The sequence below is a fragment of the Hylobates moloch genome, unplaced genomic scaffold, assembly GCF_009828535.3.
Source record: "Hylobates moloch isolate HMO894 unplaced genomic scaffold, HMol_V3 SCAFFOLD_12, whole genome shotgun sequence".
Taxonomy (NCBI): domain Eukaryota; kingdom Metazoa; phylum Chordata; class Mammalia; order Primates; family Hylobatidae; genus Hylobates; species Hylobates moloch.
The window spans coordinates 64,438,999-64,464,249 of NW_026652287.1; the positions used below are offsets into that span (position 1 = coordinate 64,438,999).

General features: G+C 52.2%; 1 protein-coding gene and 1 long non-coding RNA gene across 6 annotated transcripts; one reads left to right on the plus strand and one right to left on the minus strand.

The window, feature by feature from the left end:
* Nucleotides 1-92: 92 nt before the first annotated feature.
* LOC131380785 (uncharacterized) lies at nucleotides 93-14,825 on the minus strand. Of its 2 annotated transcripts, none has more exons than XR_009208980.1 (4): nucleotides 14,714-14,825; nucleotides 14,079-14,182; nucleotides 8,170-10,566; nucleotides 93-2,062 (listed from the first exon to the last, which is right to left on the minus strand). It is a non-coding gene; the product is annotated as an uncharacterized LOC131380785 (long non-coding RNA). The 2 variants fall into 2 exon arrangements; XR_009208981.1 differs by lacking the exon at nucleotides 14,714-14,825 and having other exon boundaries at nucleotides 8,170-8,271; nucleotides 8,379-10,566; nucleotides 14,079-14,660.
* Nucleotides 14,823-25,118, plus strand: CAPNS1 (calpain small subunit 1). 4 transcript variants are annotated; one of them, XM_032170615.2, is made up of 11 exons: nucleotides 14,824-14,979; nucleotides 15,821-16,041; nucleotides 17,129-17,162; nucleotides 17,475-17,564; nucleotides 17,732-17,789; nucleotides 17,887-17,951; nucleotides 19,969-20,037; nucleotides 20,141-20,219; nucleotides 20,361-20,477; nucleotides 24,344-24,402; nucleotides 24,578-25,118. In XM_032170615.2, the coding sequence occupies exons 2-11, from the start codon at nucleotides 15,836-15,838 to the stop codon at nucleotides 24,602-24,604; spliced, it is 804 nt and encodes a 267-aa protein (XP_032026506.1). In that variant the 5' UTR covers nucleotides 14,824-14,979; nucleotides 15,821-15,835; the 3' UTR covers nucleotides 24,605-25,118. The 4 variants fall into 4 exon arrangements, with proteins under 4 accessions (XP_032026509.1, XP_032026506.1, XP_032026507.1 ...); XM_032170616.2 differs by having other exon boundaries at nucleotides 14,847-14,979; nucleotides 15,824-16,041; XM_032170617.2 differs by having other exon boundaries at nucleotides 14,851-15,086; nucleotides 15,824-16,041.
* Nucleotides 25,119-25,251: the final 133 nt, after the last annotated feature.

The following is a 25,251-nucleotide window of genomic DNA, read 5'->3' on the forward strand; positions in this document are numbered from 1 at the left end:
GATTTGATAATTTGGGGACCCACTGGGTAAATAGTGGCCCTTCTGTATCAGGGGCCAGCCTCTGTCTCCTTATATCTTGTTGTTCCCCCATCTTCTCATCATTCCCACCTCATCTGCTGTAGCCACCAGGAAGCAGGGGAAGGGAAGGGAGGGGATATTCTTTGCCTTTAAAAATGATGTACAGCCTGCCGGGCACGGTGGCTCCCGCCTGTAATCCCAGCACTTTGGGAGGCTGAGGCGGGTGGATCACGAGGTCAGGAGATCGAGACCATCCTGGCTAACACGATGAAACCCTGTCTCTACTAAAAATACAAAAAAATTAGCCAGGCATGGTGGTGGGCTCCTGTAGTCCCAGCTGCTGGGGAGGCTGAGGCAGGAGAATGGCGAGAACCCGGGAGGTGGATCTTGCAGTGAGCCGAGATCATGCCACTGCACTCCAGCCTGGGCGACAGAGCGAGACTCTGTCTCAAAAAAAAAAAGACAATGTACAACTCTGGCCGGGTGCAGTGGTTCACACCTGTAATCCCAGCACTTTGGGAGGCCGAGCTGGCAGGTCGCTTAAGCCCAGGAGTTTGAGATCAGCCTGGACAACATGGCAAAACGTCATCTCTACAAAAATACAAAAAATGTGTCAGGTATGGTGGCGCATGCCTGTAGCCCCAGCTACTTGGGAGGCTGAGGTGGGAGAATCACTGAAGCCCAGAAGGTCGAGGCTACAGTGAGCTATGGCACCACTGCATTCCAGCCTGGATAACAGAGCAAGACCCTGTCTCAAAACCAAAAAAAAGAGGCCAAGCACGGTGGCCCACGCCTGTAATCCCAGCATTTTAGGAGGCCGAGGCAGGAGATCAAGATCATCCTGGCCAACACGGTGAAACCCTGTCTCTACTAAAAATACAAAAATTAGCTGGGTGTGGTGGCACGTGCCTGTAATCCCAGCTAATCAGGAGGCTGAGGCAGGAGAATGGCTTGAACCCAGGAGGTGGAGATTGCAGTGAGCTGAGATCGTGCCACTTCACTCCAGCCTGGCGACAAGAGTGAGACTCCGTCTCAAAGAAAAAAAGCCAGGCATGGTGGCTCATGCCCATAATCCCAACACTCCGGGAGGCAGAGGAGGGCAGACCACTTGAGTTCAGGAGTTCAAGACCAGCCTGGGCAACATGGCAAAAACCCTGTCTACAAAAAATACAACAACAAAAATTAGCCAGGTGTGGTGGCACACACCTGTAGTCCCAGCTACTTGGAAGGCTAGGTGGTAGGATTACCTGAGCCTTGGGAGGTAGAAGCTGCAGTGAGCTGTGTTCACACCACTGCACTCCAGCCTGGGTGACACAGCGAGACTCCATGCCGACACCAGCATGTGGCATGCCACATTATTAAGGATTATATACAGCCAACAGTTACTAGGCTGGTTTCCTTTAATCCTCACAGCGGGCCCTGTCCGCAAGTCTTTCACCGTTTCCCGTCAACACCCCATCTTTCCTGCCCAAAGTTTGGGGTCGGGAGGGAATTCTCAGGGGTTCCCAGGACTTGGGCTCGCCTCCCAGATCCCGCAACCTTAGCGTGCCTAGCCTCGGCAATGACCGCACATCTGCCACGAGGGGGCAGCAGCGCACCGTTCAGACGCTGTGCCCCTGGTGCATTATGGGTCGCGTAGTCTCAAAGGCAGCGTAAGCATCCTGGAACGCAAACGGCATTTCCCAGAAAACTACGCGACAATCAGCCTGGTCTTGCCCAGAGCTGGAAGCTGAGGTCTCGCCCCTCCCGGCGTTGCGGGGGATTGTGGGATGTAGGCATTTGGCTCCGCGCTCCGCGAAGGGCGGTGCAGTGCAGCGCAGGCGCGGGCACACACGGCCGAGCTTAATCCGAGGCGGGGAACCAGCGTCCCGGGGGAGGCGCTGAAGCTGACTTTCTGCCGCAGTGAGGCAGGCGAGCGAGCTCCCTTAGTGGCTGGAGCCGGCTGGGCCTCCTTCCTGTCCTCCTGCTTTCCTGCATCTCTACTGGTCCCTTTCCCAGGCTCCTGGTTCGCTCCCAAGCCTGTTCAAGCACGAGGTGTTTCCATCTAAAAAAAGAAAAGAAATCTCTTTTGCCGGGCAAGATGTCAGAGCCCCAGGAGCGAAAGTGTTGGTAATGTTAGAATGAGTTCCTCTTCAAAAATCTAACTTCCAGGCCGGGCGCGGTGGCTCACGCCTGTAATCCCAGCACTTTGGGAGGCCAAGGCGGGTGGATCACGAGGTCAGTAGATCGAGACCATCCTGGCTAACACGGTGAAACCCCGTCTCTACTAAAAATACAAAAAATTAGCCGGGCGAGGTGGCGGGCGCCTGTAGTCTCAGCTACTCGGGAGGCTGAGGCAGGAGAATGGCGTGAACCCCGGGAGGCGGAGCCTGCAGTGAGCCGAGATCGCGCCACTGCACTCCAGCCTGGGCGACAGCGAGACTCTGTCTCAAAAATAAATAAATAAATAAATAAATAAATAAATAAATAAATAAATAAAAAATAAATAAATAAATAAATAAATAAATAAATAAATAAATAAATAAATAATCAATCTAACTTCCTTGTCCTTTGTTCTATGAGCTGCCCTTCCTGCAGAAACTGCCCCTCCCCGCCGCTGCAAACCATACCCCGCCTCTATTTGAAATAGGCAATCGGAATCAGCTTAGATTGTGAGGTCCAACCCTAGCCAATGGGGGTTGCAAACCCCTGCTCTCCTTTATTAGGTGTGCTTTTGGTACAGGTCTGGGCAGCACGCTTCTGCAGAAGTAAACTTTGCCTTGCTAAGAAACTTTTCTCCGAGTGCTGGTCTCTCTCTGTGGCACCGAGAACTTATTTCTAACAGTAAAAAGAATTTACTGAGGACAGCGTAGGCTTGAAAAAGAAAAGTTTCATTAGAAAGAATGCTGCCAGGCACTCACGCCTGTAATCCCAGCACTTTGGGAGGCCGAGGCAGGCGGATTGCCTGAGCTCAGGAGTTCGAGACCAACCTGGGCAATACAGTGAAACCCCATCAGGCCGGGCGCGGTGGCTCACGCTTGTAATCCCAGCACTTTGGGAGGCCGAGGCGGGCGGATCACGAGGTCAGGAGATCGAGACCACGGTGAAACCCCGTCTCTACTAAAAAATACAAAAAATTAGCCGGGCGCGGTGGCGGGCGCCTGTAGTCCCAGCTACTCGGAGGCTGAGGCAAGAGAATGGCGTGAACCCGGGAGGCGGAGCTTGCAGTGAGCCGAGATTGCGCCACTGCACTCCAGCCTGGGCGACAGAGCGAGACTCTGTCTCAAAAAAAAAAAAAAAAAAAGAATGCTGCAGCCCAGGCAGGGTGGCTCACACCTGTAATCCCAGCAGTTTGGGAGGCCGAGGCGGGTGAATCAGCTGAGGTTGGGAGTTCGAGACCAGCCTGACCAACATGGAGAAACTACTAAAAATACAAAATTAGGCGGGCATGGTGGCCCATACCTATAATCCCAGCTACTTGGGAGGGTGAAATAGGAGAATTGCTTGAACCCAGGAGGCAGAGGTTGTGGCGAGCCAAGATCACGCTATTGCACTCCAGCCTGGGCAACAAAAGTGAAACTCTGTTTAAAAAAAAAAAAAAAAAAAAAAAGAGCTGATTTTTTTGTTTGTTTTTTAGACAGGGTCTTGCTCTGTTACCCAGCCTGTGTGTGATCCCAGCAGTGTGATCTGAGCTCAATATAGCCTCAACTTCCCGGGCTCAAGTGATCCTCCCACTTCAGTAGGCCCCATGAATAGCTGAGACTACAGGGACATGCCACCACACCCAGCTAATTTCTGTATTATTTATAGAGGTGGGGTTTCACCATGTTGCTCAGGCTGGAGTGCAGTGGCACAATCTCGGCTCACTGCAGCCTCAAGCTCCTGGGCTCAAGCAATCCTCCCACCTCGGTCTCCCAAAGTGCTGGGATTCCAGGTATGAGCCACTGAGCATGGCCAAGAATAAAGATTTTAATAAAGTAATGTGAAATTAACATGAAAAGCCAATAAGGAAACTGGGCAAATATTTGAAAAGACAATACATAAAAGAAACACCAATAGCCAAAAAACCATGAAAGCCAAGTTCACCACCATTCATATTTGAAGAATGTTACATAAAATACTGAGACACCACCTTTTGCCTGTCAAATCAGGAAAGATGTATATTTTTATTTCTTTTTTTTTTTTTTTTTTTTTGAGACAGGGTCTCTCTGTCATCCAGGCTGGAGTGTGGGGCACAATTTCGGCTCACTGCAACCTCAAACTCCTGGGCTCCAGCGATCCTCCCACCCCAGCCTCCCAAGTATCTAGGACCACAGGCACACCACTATGCCCGGCTAATTTTTTTAAAACACTTTTTTGTAGAGATGGAGTCTTGCTATGTTGCCCAGACTGGTCTCAAACTCCTGAGCTCAAGTGATTCTCCCACTTCAGCCTCCCAAAGTGCTGGGATTATAGGCATAGGCCACCATGCCACCAAATTTTACAAGAAAATTTCAGCCAGCATTTGACAAGATTCCAGGGGACATGAATGAAATACCTAAAGATAAAAGAGTTGCTTGAGGCCGGTTAAGGTGGCTCATGCCTGTAATCCCACCACTTTGGGAGGCCGAGGCGGTGGATCACAGGGTCAGGAGTTCAAGACCAGCCTGGCCAATATAGTGAAACCCTGTTTTACTAAAAATACAAAAATTAGCCTGGCATAGTGGTGGGCACCTGTAATCCCAGCTACTCAGGAGGCTGAGGCAGGAGAATCGCTTGAACTTGGGAGGTAGACGTTGCAGTGAGCCGAGATCACAACAGTGCACTCCAGCCTACAGAGCGAGAGACCCCCCTCAAAAAAAAAAAAAAAAAAAAAAAAAAGGAGTTCCTTGATAAAAGAAAGGTGGAATTTGTTTGCTGCCTTGAACTAAGTTAAATTAGCTGCTTTGTTGCAGGAATTTTCATTAATATGCTAGTCCATGATAACCTGTATAAAAAGATCCTCTTGGGCATTGCTTTCTGGGTTTTTTGTTTGTTTTCAGAAACAGAGCCTTGCTCTGTCATCCAGGCTGGAGTGTCGTGGTGTGATCATATATCATATCTCACTGCAGCCTCGAATTTCTGGGCTCAAGCTATCTTCCAACCTGAACCTCCTGAGTAGCTAGGACTGCAGGTGTGTGCCACCATGCCCAGCTAATTAAAAAACTTTTTTTGTACAGATGAGGTCTCATTATCTTGCCTAGAGTGGTCTCTATTCCTGGGCTTAAGAAAGCCTCCCCTCTTAGCCTCCCAAAGCACTGAGATAACATGTGTGCCACTGTGCTTGGCCTGAATTTTTAATTTTAAAATATATTTTGTGAGCTGTGCTTAGTAATGCACACCTGTAGTCCTAGCTACCTAAGAGGCTGAGGCAGGGGGATCGCTTGAGCCTAGGAGTTTGAGACCAGCCTGGGCAACACAGGAAAACCCCATCTTTACAAATAATCAAAAAGTTAGCCAGTACTCGGGAGGCTGAGGCATGAGAATCGCTTGAGCCCAAGAAGTTGAGCTGCAGTGAGCCATGATTGCGCCACTGCACTCCAGTCTGGCTGGGTGACAGAGCATGACCCTGTCTAAAAAAAAAAAAGGAAAAAAAATTATTCAACAATAGTTGTTAAAGCACAGGAAGGGCTGGGCACAGTGGCTTCCGCCTGTAATCCCAACACTTTGGGTGGCTGAGGCAGGCGGATCACATGAGGTCAGGAGTTCGAGACCAGCCTGGGCAAAATGGTGAAACCCCGTCTCTACTAAAAACACAAAAATTAGCTGGGCGTGGTGGCCCACGCCTGTAATCCTAGCCACTGGAGAGGCTGAGGCATGAGAATCTCTTGAACTCGAGAGGCAGAGGTTGCAGTGAGCCGAGATGATGCCAATGCACTCCAGCCTAGGCAACAGAATGAGACTCCGTCTCAAAAAATTAAAAAAATAAAAAAATAAAATAAAATAAGGCACAGGAAGGGAAGGCTTTATTCAGAGCCATTACAATAGAGAGAGGGGCCACAGTGGCAGGGGCTTGCAGTGAGGGAGGCAGGTTGGGCTCAACTCCAAACACTGCATGGGGAAGTGGGAATTCACAGCCCAGGATCAGGGTGGGGGCGCAGTGGATGGAAAGTTACTAAGAGGAAACATCAGGGGTAAGGGGGGATTCTGGCTAAACCAACCTAACAGGATTCTTGCTGAAGACAGGCCCAGGTGATCAGACATCACATGGGGGCTGGTGGAGGATAAGGAACCGATCAGATGTCGAAAATGGGAGAGGGTTCTTGCTAAACTGACTTAGCAGGGTTCTTTGCTAAAACTGGATTTGACAAGGAAGTACACAGATGAGCCTAGCAGAAAATTCAGAGGCTTGACTAGTTTGGCCATGCAAAGAATTTCTTTTTTGTTTTGTTTTTTTCTGTTTGTTTTGTTCGGCTCACTGCAACTTCCACCTCCTGGGTTCAAGAGATTCTCTTCCCTCAGCCTGTGGAGTAGCTGGAATTACAGGTGCCTGCCACCACACCCGGTTTTTGTGTGTGTGTGTATTTTTAGTAGAGATGGGGTTTTGCCATGTTGACCAGGCTGGTCTCGAACTCCTGACCTCAAGTGATCCACCCACCTCGGCCTCCCAAAGTGCTGGGATTACAGGTGTTGAGCCACAGCGCCCGGCCCAAGCAAATAATTTTTATCAGGGAATTGACTCCAAAGAAAAACAATAGGAGAGGAGATCCTGCAGGGTCACAGCCCGTACAAGAGCCTGGCGGCAAGGAAGCCTGGTGAGAGGAGAGGGAACAGGGTGGTGCTGACCTGCTGAAGGGAAGGCAGAGGTCGGACAGGTACCCGGATTAGTCATCACATAACAACTTGGCATCAGCCATGCTCTGCCATCTACTGTGTGGCCTCAGGCAAGTGACTCACTCTCTCTGAACATCCACTTCCTCTCATGTTAGTTTCTTTCTCAGAGGGTTTTGAGAGGCCTTGGCAAGCCATGGCCATAAAGCAATCACTGGCTGGGCATGGTCCCTCATGCCTGTAATCCCAGCACTTTTGGGGCACCGAGGTGGGAGGATCACTTGAGGCCAGGAGTTCAAGACCAGCCTGGGCAACATAGTGAGACCTGGTCCTTACAAAAAATAAAAAAATGATTCGGGTGTGGTGGTGCACACCTGTAGTCCCAGCTACTCTGGAGGCTAAGGCGGGAGGATCCCTTGAGCCTAGGAGTTTGAGGTTGCAGTGAGCTATAATTGTGCCACTGCACTCCAGCATGGGTAATGAAGTGAGACCGTGTCTCACTTTTTTTTTTTTTTGAGTCGGAGTCTGGCTCTGTCGCCCAGGCTGGAGTGCAGTGGTGCAATCTCGGTTCACTGCAAGCTCCGCCTCCCAGGTTCACGCCATTCTCCTGCCTCAGCCTCTTGGAGTAGCTGGGACTACAGGCGCCTGCCACCACGCCTGGCTAATTTTTTTTGTATTTTTAGCAGAGACAGGGTTTCACAGTGGTCTTGATCTCCTGACCTCATGATCTGCCCGCCTCGGCCTCCCAAAGTGCTGGGATTACAAGCGTGAGTCACCGCACCCAGCCTCACTTTTTTTTTTGACATGGAGTCTTGCTCTGTCACCAGGCTGGAGTCCAGTGCTACGATCTTGGCTCACTGCAACCTCTGCCTCCCGGGTTCAAGTGATTCTTGTGCCACAGTCTCCCGAGTAGCTGGGATTACAGGCACGCACCACCACACCCAGCTAATTTTTGTATTTTTAGTAGAGACGGGGTTTCACCATATTGGCCAGGCTGGTCTCCATCTCCTGACCTAGTGATCCACTCGCCTTGGCCTCCCAAAGTGCTGGAATTACAGGCGTGAGCCACTGCACCCAGCCAAGAAAAAAATTTCTTGCTCATACGAAGTCAGCTGTGGGTCTGGGTGACTATCGAGGGCAGAAGTACTCGATGCCAGGGCTCAGCCCTCTTCCTTCATGTGGCACCTCCAGATTTGCTCAGCTCCCAGTGTGGCCCGGGCAGGAGAAAACAGAGCATGGAGCATTTTGCACTGTCTTCCCCTGCTCCCGCCACAAACACAAGGTCTTGCTCTGTCCACTGGGCTGGAGTGCAATGGTTGCACTGTTTTAAAATGCTTCTACAAGGAGCATTTAAAGTGTTCTACATCCAACACTTCTACTTACGTTTTATTGGCCAAAGTAAGTCACATAACTCCTGAGTTCAGCAGAGCCCGGGAGATGGCGGAGGGCATTAGTAATGCTTGCCCTAATGTCTCACTGCTGGGGCTGAAAATCCAATGAGAAAATACACACAGAACATATTCATTCATTCAACAAATGTTTACTGGGCACCTATGATGTGCCAACCACTGTTCTAGGAACTGGATACATACCTATGAGTGAGTACATAGCAGTGAACAAGACATATAGAAATCCCCGTCCAGCCGGGCGTGGTGGCTCACACCTGTAATAATCCCAGCACTTTGGGAGGCCAAGCGGATGGATCACCTGAGGTCAGGAGTTCAAGACAAGCCTGGCCAAGATGGTGAAACCCCATCTCTACTAAAAATACCAAAATTAGCTGGGCATGGTGGCACCCGCCTGTAATCCTAGCTACTTGAGAAGCTGAGGCAGAGAATTGCTTGAACTCAGGAGGTGGAGGTTGCAGTGGGCCGAGATTGAGCCACTGCACTCCAGCCTAGGCGACAGAGTGAGACTCTGTCTCAAAAAAAAAAAAAAAAATAGAAACCCCAGTCCGTGGCAAGCTCACATTCTAGCGGAGGAGACAGAAATCTGGATCAATATGTAAAGTACACAAGGCTGGGCATGGTGGCTCATGCCTGTAATCTAAGCACTTTGGGAGGCTGAGGTGGGTGGATCACCTGACGTCAGGAGTTCGAGACCAGCCTGGCCAACATGGTGAAACCTTGTCTCTACTAAAAATAAAAACAAATTAGCCGGGAGTGGTGGTGGACACCTGTAATCCCAGCTACTTGGGAGGCTGAGGCAGGAGAATCGCTTGAACCCAGGAGGTGGAGGTTGCAGTGAGCCAAGACCATGCCATTGCACTCCAGCCTGAGCAACAAAAACGAAACTCCATCTCAATAATAATAATAATAATAATAATAAAATTTTAAAAAGTACACAGTATGTGAGCGGGTGATAAAAGACAGGACCTTCCCGTGATCACTAGATGTGTAGACTTGAAAGATCTGCTCCCCAGACCTGGGGCTGGAGAAGGTCTTGGTAAGGCAGTAGCGGCCTCATGTCTTCATGTGTGCCCTGAGAGGGGCTGTTTGGATGCTGCTGTGCTTGCAGGGCCTCCATGCTGAGTTTTGTCTGTGTTCAGCTGGGAACATGCAGGTGACCTTGCCAGGCAGGCATCTTCTTACTTTCTCCAGGGCGAAGAGATGAGGGCAGGGAGGTGATGGGACAGATCCCTAGGGACTTGGTGGCTGTCATGAGAACTCTTTTTTTTTTTTTTTGAGACAGGGTCTCACTCTGCTGCCCAGGCTGGAGTGCAGTGGTGCAATCAAGGCTCACTGCAGCCTCTACCTCCTGGGCTCAAGTGAACCTCCCACCTCAGCCTCCCGAGTAGCTGGGACTACGGGCCCATGCCACCATGCCTGGCTAGTTTTTGGTATTTTTTGTAGAGATGGGGTCTTGCCATGTTGCCCAGGCTGGTCTCAAATTCCTAGGTTCAAGCGCTCCTCCTGCCTCAGTCTCCCAAAGTGCTGGGATTCCAGGCATGAGCCACCGCACCTGGCCCTGTTGTGAGAACTTTTGACTCTTTCCTGGAGTGGGGTGCAGCCAGAGCAGGGCTCTGAGCCAGTATGGCCTTGACCTGACTCAGGTGGTCTCAGGCTTCCTCTGGCTCCACAAGAGTTGCAGACAGCGGGGAGCAGACAGAAGGGAGCAGGGAGGCCAGGGAGGAGGCTGTGGGGTGTCCAGGTGGGAAAGGATGGAGGCTGTGAGCAGGGTGGGGGTGGAGGGGAAGAGTTTAGTTTCTGTAAGTGGAGCCAATAATATCTGCTGACAGGTTGGAGTGGGTGTGAAGGAGAGAGGTGAAGGACCACCCAAGAGTGTTTGGCCTCAGTCACTGGAAGGACAGAGCTGCCACTGACCTAGGTGGGGAAGGTGGTGAGGGAGCAGTTTCTGGAGGAAGGTCAGCTCAGTTTAGAATACGTACAGCTTAAAATGTCTCTAAGGGCCGGGTGCATTGGCTCACGCCTGCAATCCTGGCACTTTGGGAGGCCGAGGCGGGTGGATCATGAGGTCAAGGGATCGGGACCATCCTGGCCAACATGGTGAAGCCCCATCTCTACTAAAAAATACAAAAATTAGCTGGGCATGGTTGCGCATGCCTGTAGTCCCAGCTACTCGGGAGGCTGAACCTCGGAGGTGGAGGATGCAGTGAGCCGAGATCGCGCCACTGCACTCCAGCCTGGTGACAGAGCAAGACTCCGTCTCAAAAAACAAAAAAAAGGAAAAAAAATCTTCTGAGATCTTCCATCCTTTCCCATGGAAATGGTGAATATGATGCAGGATGTAGGAGCCTGGAGTTCGCAGGAGGTGTCTGGGCTGGAGATAGAAATTTGGGGGTTAGGGTTAGGGCCAGGTGCGGTGGCTGATGCCTGTAATCCTAGCACTTTGGGAGGCTGAGGTGGGAGGATCACTTGAGCTCAGAGTTCAAGACCAGCCTGGGCAACACAGTAAGACCTCATCTCTACAAATAATTAAAAAAGAAAAAAGAGCCGGGCGCGGTGGCTCACGCTTGTAATCCCAGCACTTTGGGAGGCCGAGGCGGGCGGATCACGAGGTCAGGAGATTGAGACCACAGTGAAACCCCGTCTCTACTAAAAATACAAAAAATTAGCCGGGCGTGGTGGCGGGCGCCTGTAGTCCCAGCTACTCGGAGAGGCTGAGGCAGGAGAATGGTGTGAACCCGGGAGGCGGAGCTTGCAGTGAGCCAAGATTGCGCCACTGCACTCCAGCCTGAGTGACAGAGCGAGACTCCGTCTCAAAAAAAAAAAAAAAAGAAAAAAAAAAGATAAAAGATAAAGGAAATTTGGATGTTTGCCGGGCATGGTAGCTTGCGCCTGTAGCAGTAGCTGTTCAGGAGGTTGAGGCAGGAGGAGGATTCCTTGAGGCCAGGAGTTACAGGCTGCAGTGAGCTACATCACATCACTGCATTCCAGTCTGGGTGACAGAACCCCTGTCTCTAAGAACAACACAAAAAACTGGGCATTGTCTGGGCGCGGTGGCTCATGCCTGTAATCCCAGCACTTTGGGAGGCCAAGGCGGGCGGATCACAAGGTCAGGAGATTGAGAACATCCTGGTTAACACGGTGAAACCCCATCTCTACTAAAAATACAAAAAATTAGCCAGCGTGGTGGTGGGTGCCTATAGTCCCAGCTACTCTGGAGGCTGAGGCAGGAGAATGGCGTGAACCCGGGAGGCGGAGCGTGCAGTGAGCTGAGATCGCGCCACCGCACTCCAGCCTGGACAACAGAGCGAGACTCCATCTCGAAAACAAAACAAAACAAAAACTGGGCGTTGATAGCCTAGAGATGGGATTTAAGCTGTGCATGTAGGGGAGGCACCCCATGGCATGAGCGGTACAGAGAGGAGGACGAAGACCTAACACCTGGGGCTGGCTGGGAATAAGGGGTTGGGGGCCAGAACTAGATGACAATATGGTTACAATTGGCAGTGAATGCCATGAGAAAGTACAAGTCATTTTGAAAGCATATAACTGGAAGCCTCACCTAGTCTCAGGTTGGATGGAGACAGGGAGGGCTTTCTGGAAGAGATGACTCCTGAGATGACACCTGCAGCCTCAGTAGCTACACAACCAGGCCAGGAAAAAAAAGGCGGCAGGAGAGTTCCTGGCCGAGGGCATGAGGGCTGGCAGCAAGTGAGCCTCAGGAGAGGGCAGAGAGCTAGAGCAGTCAGTCTGGCAGGGAGGGGTGTGGTGAGACGGGAATCTGGATTAGTCATCACCAAAAGATCTGTCATCAGCCAAGCCCGGGTTCAGATCTGGTTCTGCCACCCTCCGTGACCCTGCCTTTCAGAATCTCCATTCTCTCTCCTGCCCTGCAGAGAAGGCTTGTGTAGCAGTTACCTTGGCCTGGCCCCAGCAAGGCCTCAGGAAACATCAGCCACAACTAGTTTTGTCTGTTGTGATCTTGTTATTTGAGCTATTATATTAATTACATTATTAATGCATAAGGGTAGTGGTTAAGGATACAGGCTAGGGAGAGTGGCTGCCTGGGTTTAACCTCAGAGTCAGTTTACTTATCTGTAAAATGGGGATAATAAACAGCATCTATGTCACAGGGCTGTTAGGAGAACAAGGGAACTGATGGACGTCAAGCACTTGGAGGAGTGGTTGATGGTTACCGGGTTTTGTATCTTTTTTTTTTTTTTTTGAGACAGTTTTGCTCTTGTTGACCAACCTAGAGTGCAATGGCACGATCTCGACTCACTGCAACCTCTGCCTCCCGTGTTCAAGCAATTCTCCTGCCTCAGCCTACCGAGTAGCTGGGATTACAGGCACACGCCACCACACCTGGCTAATTTTTTGTATTTTTAGTAGAAACGGGGTTTCGCCATGTTGGTCAGGGTGGTCCCAAACTCCTGACCTCAGGTGATCTGCCCGCCTTGGCTTCCCAAAGTGCTGGGATTACAGGCGTGAGCCACCATGCCTGGCCTGTTTTTGTATTATTTAAGGAAGATTAAGAGTCTACCAGCTGAGGAATACAGGTGGCCTCCAGGCTGAGGGAACAGCATGGGCACAGACATAGAGCTAATAGGGGGCATTTACAAAGCATTTATCCCTATTTATTTATTTATTTATTTATTTTTTGGAGACGGAGTTTCACTCTTATTGCCCAGGCTAGAGTGCAATGGCGCAATCTTGGCTCACTGAAACCTCTGCCTCCTGGGTTCCAGTGATTCTCCTGTCTCGGTCTCCTGAGAAGCTGGGATTACAGGTATGCACCACCATGCCTGGCTAATTTTGTATTTTTTAGTACGGACAGGTTTGTCCATGTTAGTAAGACTGGTCTCGAACTCCCGACCTCAGGTGATCTGCCCACCTCGGCATCCCAAAGTCCTGGGGTTACAGGCATGAGCCACTGTGCCCGGCTATTTATTTATTTGAGACAGAGTCTCGCTCTGTTCACCTAGATTGTAGTGCAGTGGCATGATCTCGGCTCACTGCAACCTCCACCTCCTGGGCTCTGGTGATCCCCCGACCTCAGTCTCCAGAGTAGGTGCCCGGGGACTAGGTGCATGCCACCACGCCCCGCTAATTTCTGTATTATTTGTAGAGACAAGGTCTCACTCGATTGCCCAGGCTGGAGTCGAACTCCTGGGCTCAAGAGATCCTTCTGCCTCAGCCTCCCAAAGTGCAGGGAATACAGGCATGAACCACCGCACCCAGCCACCACTTAAGATTTTTTTAATAATCAGTATTGCTGCAGATATCATTTAATTTTGATAGGGGGCCTAGTGGTATGGAGCAACCCATGTTCCCATTTTACAGATGAGAAAATCGCTGCTCAGGAACATCAAGTCACTCTTTTGGGGTTGTGCAGTTATTACAGGGCACAGCCAGGATTCAACTCAAGCCTAGCCAGCCTCCAGGGTAGGGGATAAGAGCCAGCCAGGCTGCCTGAGGGCCAGATTTAGCTCCCCCTGATGAGTACTGAAAAAGTACTGGACATCCGTGGCTCACGCCTGTAATCTCAGCACTTTGGCAGGCCGAGGCGGGTGGATCACCTAAGACCAGGAGTTTGAGACGAGCCTGGCCAACAGGGCAAAACCCCGTCTCTACTAAAAATACAAAAATTAGCGGGGCGTGGTGGTGCATGCCTGTAATCCCAGCTACTCGGGCGGCTGAGGCAGGAGAATTGCTTGAACCTGGGAGGCGGAGACTGCAGTGAGCTGAGATGGCGCCACTGCACTCCAGCCTGGGCAACAGAGCAAGATTGCTGTCTCAAAAAAAAGAAAAAAAAAGAAACCAGGTTACGTAAAAATATTATTGTTAAAAATTAAATTAAATCAAAAAAAGGCCAGTAGCCCATACCTGTAATCCCAGTACCTCCCAGTACTTTGGGAGGCTGAAGCAGGAGGACGGCTTGAGGCCCGGAGTTGAAGAGCAGCCTGGGCAACATAGGGAAACCTCCGTCTCTATTACGTAAAAACAAAAATATTTTTTAAGTAAATAAAGAAACCAGGCCGTGGCCAAAGGAATCTTCCTGTGTCTCGGGCCTTCTTTAGAGGCTAGCATACTGAGGACACCCTTTGGGCCAGTCCAGGAAGGAATGATTCTGGTGGCCCCTGACTGGGGAGGGGGCGTGGTAAGGTTCGCCTGGGAGGCGGCGCAGGCGCTGCCTGCGGTTTGACTGCCATCCGGGCTGCTGCAGGCACTGGGAAAGGCAGTCCAGCCTCAGTACTCGCCACAGACAAGGGCGATTGTCCCCCAGCGTGTGAGTCAAACCATACTCCAGGCCTCCAGGAGGTGCTTGTCGCGACAACACCTGGAGAGGGCCCGTGCGGAGTCCCTTAGTGAGCGGACCGAAAACCGCCACCCTGGAAGGATATTGGCAGGCCCTAGGGTGAAAATTCACACTACAACACTCGGGGGTGGGTTCCCTCCAAGTTCTCCTCCGCGGGTGCCTCCACCCAGACCTGAGGGGTGTCGGGAAGACCCCCGCCTACCGAGTCAGGGCGGGGTTAAGACCTCCGGCGCTGGAAACGCGTAGGGCGGGGCCCAGACCTGGATCCGGCCAGCGGGGCTGTGTGGGTGCGCATGCGCAATGTCCGCTTCGGCTCTAGGACCGCGCGGGCGACAGCAGGACCGCGGTGCAGGGTCCGACCCGAGAGTTGCGGCCTGAGTCACCGGCCCCGCCCTCCGGAGCCGGACGCTGCGGGAGGCCCGGGAGCGGCAGCGGAACGGACTCCCAGACCTCTGGACGTGTGCGGTGGTAAGCGCCCGGCCCGTACCCCCTCTGCACTCCGCAACTCCGACTTTGGCGGCCCCCAGACCCGGCGAAACCGTGAAGTCTCGGCCTCAGGAGCCCCCAGATCCATGGTCTCAGATTCGAACCCTCAGACCTGTTCGATCTCCTTTTATGCCGTCCCGGGGACCCTTCTCCACCCTCTGTCTCATGATCCAAAATACAGGCCCATAGGTTTCAGAGATACCCTGTGAATTCTTCCTTGGGGTGTCCTGAACCGCGATCGTAGATCTGTGCCCCCAGTTCCAGCGGGGAACCCCATTGTCCGGGAACCCAGGGCTCACAGCCACGATCTTAGACCCCGAGCCCACAGAGCCAGAGGTGACACTGGAATCCTGCCGCTGGGAATACCTAAATTCTCAAGCCCACATTTGGGATTTCTTAAACCCCGCCCTGGGGCCCTTTAGGCCGTGGATGTTTGCTCCGCGCGCATGACCCGCCAAGGACCTCTACGTTCAGGCTGGGCTCTGGATCTCACATTCTAGCGCCCAGACACGTCGGGCACACCTTACGCCAACTTGGGGTCCCCACCAAGAGAACCCCCACCAGACCTGCACCCTCCCCTTAACGCGTGCACCCAGTCCAGGCTCCCTCAAGCCCCACGGGTGCCTTTTAGACCAGAGGAGGCTGCAAACCTGATCCCCGTACCTGCCCCACCCATCCGAGGACAACCCGCCCTCGCAAACTCAGACCCCCACCCGGAGGCCTCAGATTCCTCCTCCACGTCCAGCTGCCGGAAATGCGTGTTTGAGGGGAGAGTGTGGGCTCAGGGACGAAGCACCCACTGGTCCCCTTTTTTCCCCCCCAGCAGTGAGTCGCAGCCATGTTCCTGGTTAACTCGTTCTTGAAGGGCGGCGGCGGCGGCGGGGGAGGTGGGGGCCTGGGTGGGGGCCTGGGGAATGTACTCGGAGGCCTGATCAGCGGGGCCGGGGGCGGCGGCGGCGGCGGCGGCGGTGGTGGTGGAGGCGGAGGTGGCGGTGGCGGTGGAACTGCCATGCGCATCCTAGGCGGAGTCATCAGCGCCATCAGGTAAGGCGGGGACTATCGGAGGGGCGGGGCCTGGGAATGGTAATGGGAGGAGCCTCAGAGAGGCGTGGTCTGGGAGGGGAGTGGTCTAACAATAATAGAATAGGATTAACCTGGAGGCTAACCCGGGTACCTGAATTAGGCCGGGGAAGCCTGGTTTGAGAGTCCTGCTATAAGGGGGTGGGCCCCAGTGAGGCAGATATCAGTCCTTGGGGGCGGGGCTTGATATGGGCGTAGTCTGATTGTGTGGGACCAGGACAATGTGGTCCTGAGGGGACGGATGTAGGGTTTTGGGGGGTGGAGCTTATGGGTCTGGGCTCAGCCTGCATTGGCTAACCTGGAGATGAACGTTAAAGGGGCGGAGCCAATGCGTCTGAGTGACATTTTACGGACGGGGCTTGACTTATGAGTGTGGTCAGAGGTTTTAGGTGGGTTAATGAGGAGGTGACACCAGGAGAAAGCAAGACCTAATGGGATAGGGGAAATGGCCCAGAATGGGCTGGGCTTGCTGGGAACTGGCTGGATTAATGGAGAAAAATGCCCCAGTAGGGGTAGGGCAGGTTGGCTTAATTAGCCATGGCCACTTAGCAGTGATCCCTTGAAGGGGCGGGGACCAATGGCTGGGGTAGGATGTTGGGAAGACGGGCATTTAGGAAGGGGGCCAAGGAGTAGGGTCTTGGGCAGATGGCACCTAAGGAGGATAAGGCCTTGGAAAGCTGGGGCAGAGCCTCTATGAAGTGAGCCCTCCAAGGGGTGGGGTCTTTTGATTCTGCGTGGGATTTTTAGGTTGAGGGTGGCCAAGATAACTGGAATCTGCCACTAGGTAGGTGTGCCTGGCAGAAGGGGAGCCTCCCAGGGGACAGGTCTCTGGGTTTCCTCGAGGGTGGGGTTGGCCTGAGGAAGGGAGAAGAGGGGCACGACCAGGGCAGTGTGGATTGGGACAGTTGAGGACAAGAACAGATGAAGGGCACAGCAACCAAGTAAGGAAGATAGCGGCTGAGGTCTGGAGCGTTGGGGCTGATGGTTCTGTAGTGCTGCCCGTTGGAGGCCCCGCCCCCGGCACTAACCCCTCCCCCTTATCTCTTTGCAGCGAGGCGGCTGCGCAGTACAACCCAGAGCCCCCGGTAAGCCCCCTCTGCAACCAGACCCCCTTCTCCTGCCAAGGCCTCTTCGAGGTCCCATCCCTGTTCCTGTAGAGAAGCCCCACCTTCCTTCCCTTCTTGTGAAATTCTCTGCCGGTTCCTCTCATGCCATGTCCGCAGCTTCGCCATGGGTGTTAGCCCCACATACGCGCACCCCATTCACTGCCACCCCTCATTCTTTTTCTCATCAAGCTGCCCAGCCCACTCTGACTTCCCCATCCAGGGTCCCTGGGTGTGGGGAGCCGTCCTGGCAGGGTTCCCCTCCCCCTGCTCTGAGCTCTCCTCCCTTTGCAGCCCCCACGCACACATTACTCCAACATTGAGGCCAACGAGAGTGAGGAGGTCCGGCAGTTCCGGAGACTCTTTGCCCAGCTGGCTGGAGATGTAAGTAACCTGGGGTCCCTGGCCCCGTCCTAACCCTTCCATCCCTTCCCTTGTGGCTGCCCTTGCACACACACCCTTGACTGTGACAATCCCAGTGTTCCCATTCTCCATGACATTCTCAGACCCCTTTCAGTCACCCCTGATCTGCCCCTAACTTCCGCCTGCAGGACATGGAGGTCAGCGCCACAGAACTCATGAACATTCTCAATAAGGTTGTGACACGACGTAAGTGACCGGGGTCCAGGAATAGGGTAGGTTTAGCGGCAGAAGGGCCAGAATGGATTTGACCTCTGGCCTCTGACTTTCAACCTGTTGCCCACAGACCCTGATCTGAAGACTGATGGTTTTGGCATTGACACGTGTCGCAGCATGGTGGCCGTGATGGATGTATCCTTGGGGGCAGTGGGAGAGGCCCTGGATGCACAGGGAGTTTTTTGAGAGTATTTTTGGGAAGCCAATGTGTAGCTTTCATACCCACAGATGTGGAAATGCATTCATCAGAACACACTCACCTACAGACATGTGGCAGTAAATCATAACAATGCCAGCTGTCACAGCTGGCACTTTAATTATATAAAGTGACCGAACCGTCACAACCACCCTGTTGGACAGGCACAATTATTATATTCCATTTTACAGATGAGGAAACTGAGGCTCAGTTTCCTGAAAGAAGCAGTCATTTGTCTCAAGTTATAGATAAAGGTCAGGCGTGGTGGCTCATGCCTGTAATCCCAACACTTTGGGAGGCAGAGGCAGGAGGATCATTTGAGGTCAGGAGTTTGAGACCAGCCTGGCCAACATGGTGAAACCCCATCTCTATTAAAAATACAAAAATTAGCCGGGCGTGGTGGTGCGCACCTGTAGTCCCAGCTACTCGGGCGTCCCAGCTACTCAGGAGTCCCAGCTACTCAAGCAGCAGAATCGCTTGAACCTGGGAGGCGGAGGTTGCAGTGAGCAGAGGTTTCGTCATTGCACTCCAGCCTGTGGACTCAGGTCTTTTGGGCTTGAGAACCCACGTTTATAACAGCCACATGCACATACACACACACACACACCTAAAAGCACACCCACATACATGAACACGTATGAGGCAGTGCACACAGGAACACACGTGTATCTGTACATGGGCCAACCATTAGCTGATCTTGGATACATGCATATTTTTATTTATTTTTGTTTTAAAAACTATTTTATAGAGAAAAGCTTTCACTATATTGACCTGGCAAGTCTCAAACTCCTGACCTCAAGCAATCCTCCCGCCTTGGCCTCCCAAAGTGTTGGGATTACAGGCTTGAGATACTGCGCCTGGCCTCATGCACATTTAACACATAGGGCAAACAGACACACACATATATACATGTCATGTAATCATAGACATATTGCATAGAGTGAAGCAATCCCAACTCTACCTCTTAACGAGGTTATTGAACCTCTCTGTGCCTCAATTTCTCTATCTGTAAAATGGGTGAGTGATAATGGTGATACTGAATTGGAACTACATGCAAAAGGTTTAGCACAGTATATAGTGCATAGTATGTGGTCTGTACACGTTAGCTCTTAACTATGATCTTGGGTAGAGTTTTCAGCTTTGAATGTTTTCTTCTCTGGAAATAGTCCTAGTAGAATTGGTGTCCCAAGGATTTAGTGAGAAAGTGATGTTCCTGAGTTCAAGCGATCCACCTGCCTTGGCTTCCCAAAGTGCTGGGATTACAGGCATGAACCACCATGCCTGGCCACATACTTGTTTTTCACGTCCTAACATTTATGAAATTGAGTTACTGTCAAGAATTTTCTTTTCTTTCTTTCTTTTTTTTTTTTATTTTGAGACAGTCTTGCTCTGTTTCCCAGGCTGAAGTATAGTGGTGCCATCTTGGCTCACTGCAAACTCTGCCTCCTAGGTTCAAACAATTCTCCTCCCTCAGCCTCCCGAATAGCTGGGATTACAGGTGTGCGCCACTACACCTGGCCAATTTTTGTATTTTTAGTAGAGATGGGATTTCATCGTGTTGGCCAGGCTGGTCTCGAACTCCTGACCTCAAGTGAACCTCCTGCTTCGGCCTCCCAAAGTGCTGGATTACAGGCGGGAGCCACCATGCCCAGCCTATTAAGAATTTTCTGAATGAGCAATTAACAACTCATCAGGCAAGGAATTTGTACTTTAGAGTAGTTGAATATAATTCCTCATGGTTATGTTTAAAGAGAATTCTTATTTAGAAATACAAGTGACAATATGTATGGATAAAATGAAAAATAAAACCGCACACCAGGTGATATGACTAGGACCAAGCAGGAACTGGAGTTTCAGCCCTGGCTGCCCTGCTTGCTGTATCACCATCGTGTCCACAATGCATGTGATGCGTGCATCTGGGTGTAGCTGTCACTCTTCTTAACACCCTCCCACCAGAGCGACACCACAGGCAAGCTGGGCTTTGAGGAATTCAAGTACTTGTGGAACAACATCAAAAGGTGGCAGGTGTGTAGCAACCTCTGAAATCCCTGGCACCCAGAGACCCCCAAGCCATGGAGACACTATGCCCCACAATGCTCACTTGGACCCGATCTCTCTGTCCCCACAGGCCATATACAAACAGTTCGACACTGACCGATCAGGGACCATTTGCAGTAGTGAACTCCCAGGGGCCTTTGAGGCGGCAGGTATGGCTGGCAGGGATATGCTGGGGCTGGAAGTTGGATGGGTGACAAAACCTCTACTCAGCTGGTCTGGGCCTGACTCCTGGGCATGGGAGTGGGTTGGGCCATGTGGCCCCCACACCTGAAGAACTAAATCCATCTCAGGGTTCCACCTGAATGAGCATCTCTATAACATGATCATCCGACGCTACTCAGATGAAAGTGGGAACATGGATTTTGACAACTTCATTAGCTGCTTGGTCCGGCTGGACGCCATGTTCCGTGAGTGACACCCCAGCTGTCTTCCTGGGTGGGGATTCCTACGACCTCTATGGGCCAAGGTCCCTCTAAGCCTGACTTTGAGGCACAGTGGTGACTGAATCAGTTCCAGTTTCTGCCCTCATGGAGCTCACAGTCTGGTGGAGGAGACACAAGTTCCCAGACAGTGACAGTTCAGACTGGTGATGGCTGGGAGAGGGGAAGCTCAGGGCAGAGTGATGGGTTGTGAGGGGGACAGCGCAGGCCGAGGGTCTAGGGCTCTGGTGAGGGGAAAAGTGAGCAGAGCGTGCTCAGATTGTGCTTGGGGAAGCCTAGAGGGCAAATCCAATCCAGGAGGAACATGATGCAGCCCAAGGGGTCAGAGAGGGCTCACTGGAGAGGGAACATTGAGACCTGAGGGATGAGGAGAGAACTTAGTGAGAAGGTAGGGAATACTGTTGCAGGCTGAGGGAACAGCCCGTGCAAAGGCCTAGAAGGGAAAGATGGGGCTTCTGATGCTTTTTGGTAGATTTCTTTCTTTCTTTCTTTTTTTGAGACAGAGTCTTTTTTTTTTTTTTTTTTTTTTTTTGAGACGGAGTCTCGCTCTGTCACCCAGGCTGGAGTGCAGTGGCGCAATCTCGGCTCACTGCAAGCTCCGCCTCCCGGGTTCACGCCATTCTCCTGCCTCAGCCTCTCCGAGTAGCTGGGACTACAGGCGCCCGCCACCACGCCCGGCTAATTTTTTGTATTTTTAGTAGAGACGGGGTTTCACCGTGGTCTCGATCTCCTGACCTCGTGATCCGCCCGCCTCGGCCTCCCAAAGTGCTGGGATTACAAGCGTGAGCCACCGCGCCCGGCCGAGACAGAGTCTTGCTGCTATTGTTGCCCAGGCTGGAGTGCAGTGGCACGATCATGGCTGACTTCACAGCCTCAACTCCTAGGCTCCAGCAGTCCTCCTGCCTCAGCTTACGGAATACCTGGGAGTACGGGCACGCACCGCCATGCCTGGCTAATTTTTAAAATTTTTTGTAGAGACAGGGTCTTGCCATGTTGCCCAGGCTGGTCTTGAACTCCTGGGCTCCAGCAATCCTCCTACCTCAGCCTCCCAAAGCTTTGGTGTTATAGGCAGGAGCCATTGCGTGTGGCCTTCTGAGTGTTAGTGTACTGAATGCTGAAGACGTGGCTGGGAAGTGGGGATTACTGTCCTTATTTTGTGAAGGAGGAACTTAGGGTTCAAGGAGGCAAATTTTCATGCTCATAGTCACCCAGCTAGGAAGTTGTAAAGCCAGAATTTGAACTTGGATCTATCTGAGATCTGAGCTGAGTAAGAGAAGGTAGGAGCAGTGGGCATGATTAGGTCATGCAGGATTGTGGGTGCCAAGTTTGGGGGTGCTCAGACTCTACCAGGGACATTGGGGAGCCATGACAGGTTCTAGGCAGAGGGAGAGACAGGGTCAGGTTTGGCTTTAGAAAGATCGCTTGGCCTCTGCCAGGCACGGTGGCTCACGCCTGTAATCCCAGCACTTTGGGAGGCCAAGGAGGGTGGATCACGAAGTCGGGAGTTGGAGACCATCCTGGCTAACACAGTGAAATCCCGTCTCTACTAAAAATACAAAAAATTAGCTGGGTGTGGTGGCGGGCGCCTGTAGTCCCAGCTACTCAGGAGGCTGAGGCAGGAGAATGGCGTGAACCCAGGAGGCGGAGCTTGCAGTGAACCGAGATCGCGCCACTGCACTCCAGCCTGGGCGACAGAGCGAGACTCTGTCTCAAAAAAAAAAAAAAAAAAAAATCCCCTGGCCTCCAGGCCAGGTGCAGTGGCTCACGCCTGTAATCCCAGCACTTTGGGAGGCTGAGGCAGGCGTATCACCTGAGGTCAGGAGTTCAAGACCAGCCTGGCCAACATGGCGAAACCCCATATCTACTAATGATACAAAAATTAGCCGGGTGTAGGGGCATGTCTGTAATTCCATCTACTCAGGAGGCTTAGGGAGGGAGAATTGCTTGAACCCAGGAAGTGGAGTTTGCATTGAGCAGAGATCATGCCATTGCACTCCAGCCTCCAGCAGCCTGGGTGACAAGAGTGAGACTCCATCTCAAAAAAAAAAAGAAAGAAAAGAAAGATCTCAGGCTGGGCGCGGTGGCTCACGCCTGTAATCCCAGCACTTTGGGAGGCCGAGGCGGGTGGATCATGAGGTCAGGAGATCGAGACCATCCTGGCTAACTCAGTGAAACCCCGTCTCTACTAAAAATACAAAAAATTAGCCGGGCGAGGTGGCAGGCGCCTGTAGTCCCAGCTATCGGGAGGCTGAGGTAGGAGAATGGCCTGAACCCGGGAGGCGGAGCTTGCAGTGAGCCGAGATCGCGCCACTGCACTCCAGCCTGGGCGACAGAGCCAGACTGCATCTCAAAAAAAAAAAAAAAAAAAAGAAAGATCTCTTGGCCTCCAGAGAGCCCAGGGAGGACAATGCATGAAGAGTAACAGAGGAAAAGAAGCAGGTATGTGAGATAGCAGGGAGGTGAAGGGAGTGGACAGACAAGGGAGATGATGCCAAAAGTCACGTAAGAGGGACCAGGAAATAGCCACTGGATCCACCAGCAAGAAGGCTGATAGTCAGATCATTTGAGTGCAGGAGTTTGAGACCAGCCTGGGCAATGTAGTAGGACCCCATCTCTACAAAAAAAAAAAAATAGCTGGGCATGGTGGCACATGCCTGTGGTCTGTTACTCGGGAGGCTGAGGTGGGAGACTCACTGGAGCCTGGGAAGGTGAGGCTGCAGTGAGCTATGATCTTGCCACTGGACTCCAGCCTGGGCCACAGAGACTCTGTCTCAAAAAAAAAAAAAAAAAAAAAAAGGGCTGGGCATGGTGGCTCACTCCTGTAATCCCAGCACTTTGGGAGGCCGAGGCGGGCGGATCACCTAATGTCAGGAGTTCGAAACCAGCCTGGCCAACATAGTGAAACCCCATCTCTACTAAAAATACAAAAAGATTAGCCGGGCGTGGTGGTGCATGCCTGTAGTCCCAGCTACTCAGGAGGCTGAGGCAGGAGAATCACTTGAACCTGGGAGGCAGAGGTTGCAGTGAGCCAAGATTGTGCCACTGCACTCCAGCCTGGGCAACAGAGTGGGACTCTGTCTCAGAAAAAAAAAAAGAAAGGCAGCCAGGAGTGCAGGACACTGTGAGTATGGACACCTGAGGGTATTGGTGAGCGGAGATAGTGTAGTTATCATGTCTAGATTCCCTGTGGGTGGGGAACATGGAGTCAAGTTTCAGGGCAGGTGTGGGGACCTACCTGTAAGACTCTAGGGGCAGGAAGTAGAGTGTGCAGAGCCTCCCTCTAGTAGTCTGTTAGGCTTGGAACTGGAGAGGATGGAGCACAGATGTCAGTAGGAGGCTGGGGCTGGGCAGAGGTGGTATCAGTACACAGAGGCCATTATTGAGGAGAGTAACAGTTTGGATTCCAATCCTGATTTCTTCACTTTCTTGCTATGTGACCTGGGGCATGGCCCCTCCCTTCTCTGCCTCATTTTTTTTTTCCTTTTTTTAATTTTTAGTTTTTTTAAAAAACAGAGATGAGGTCTCTGTTGCCCAGATGGGTCTTGAACCCCTGGGCTCAAGTGATCCTCCCATCTCGGCCTTCCAAAGTGTTGGGATTATAGGTGTGAGCCACCACGCCCAGCCTGTGCCTCATTTTAAAATGACACTTATCTCACAGAGTTGGATTAAATGAGCTAATACCTGGAAAGCACTTTACACCATGCTGGGCACACAGTAAATACTCAGTGAAGTGCCAGCTGCTATTATTGTCATCCCATATATTTGTGTAATGTTATGCTAAAAACCAGTCTCCTTCCTTCCCTACCCCCAAACCTCCCCATCTCCTCCTCCAGGTGCCTTCAAATCTCTTGACAAAGATGGCACTGGACAAATTCAGGTGAACATCCAGGAGGTAAGAACCCCCATCTTGGGGTATGGGTGCCTGGGGGGACCCCACCCCTCAGCCCTTCGTGCCAGCTCTGAGCTGCAGTCCCCTCCCTCCTATTTTGCCAGCAGTTCCTGGGTGAGGGCAGAGGGGCTGGTGCTCTGGGGTTCCCTGTCCTCACTCTCCACCCTCCTCTCCCCAGTGGCTGCAGCTGACTATGTATTCCTGAACTGGAGCCCCAGACCCGCCCCCTCACCGCCTCGCTGTAGAAGTCACCTGGAGCCTCGGTCTCTCCCAGGGCCGATCCTATCTGCAGTCACATCTTTGTGGGGCCTGCTGACCCACAAGCTTTTGTTCTCTCAGTACTTGTTACCCAGCTTCTCAACATCCAGGGCCCAATATGCCCTGCCTGTAGTTCCCCCTGGCTCTAGGACACTCTAACAAACTCTGTCCAAGGGTCTCCCCACTCCCACCAGGCCCTGCACACACCTACTCCATAACCTCTCCCCTGTACCTGTGCCAAGCCTAGCACTTGTGATGCTTCCATGCCCCGAGGGCCCTCTCTCAGTTCTGGGAGGATGACTCCAGTCCCTGCACGCCCTGGCACACCCTTCACAGTTGCCACCCAGGCAGCCAAGCTCCAGACCGTGCCAGACCCAGGTGCCCCAGTGCCTTTGTCTATATTCTGCTTCCAGCCTGCCAGGCCCAGGAGGAAATAAAGATGCCCCAGTTGCTGATCTCTATGGGATCTGCCTCCTGATCTGACCTGAGAGAGGAGGGGTGGCTCGGGCTCTGGGTCCTGGGAAGCAGGGGAGGTAGTAGAGTCGTCCCCAGGGCTGGATCTGCGGATCTCCTCGTCTTTTTCTCATCTGCATT

Excerpts from the sequence above, each read along its gene's own strand:
- CAPNS1 (XM_032170615.2), top strand. The coding sequence starts at position 15,836 with ATGTTCCTGGTTAACTCGTTCTTGAAGGGCGGCGGCGGCGGCGGGGGA. Across the intron at positions 16,042-17,128 it reads GGAGTCATCAGCGCCATCAG|CGAGGCGGCTGCGCAGTACA; the intron begins GTAAGGCGGGGA and ends ATCTCTTTGCAG. Across the intron at positions 24,403-24,577 it reads TTCAGGTGAACATCCAGGAG|TGGCTGCAGCTGACTATGTA; the intron begins GTAAGAACCCCC and ends TCCTCTCCCCAG.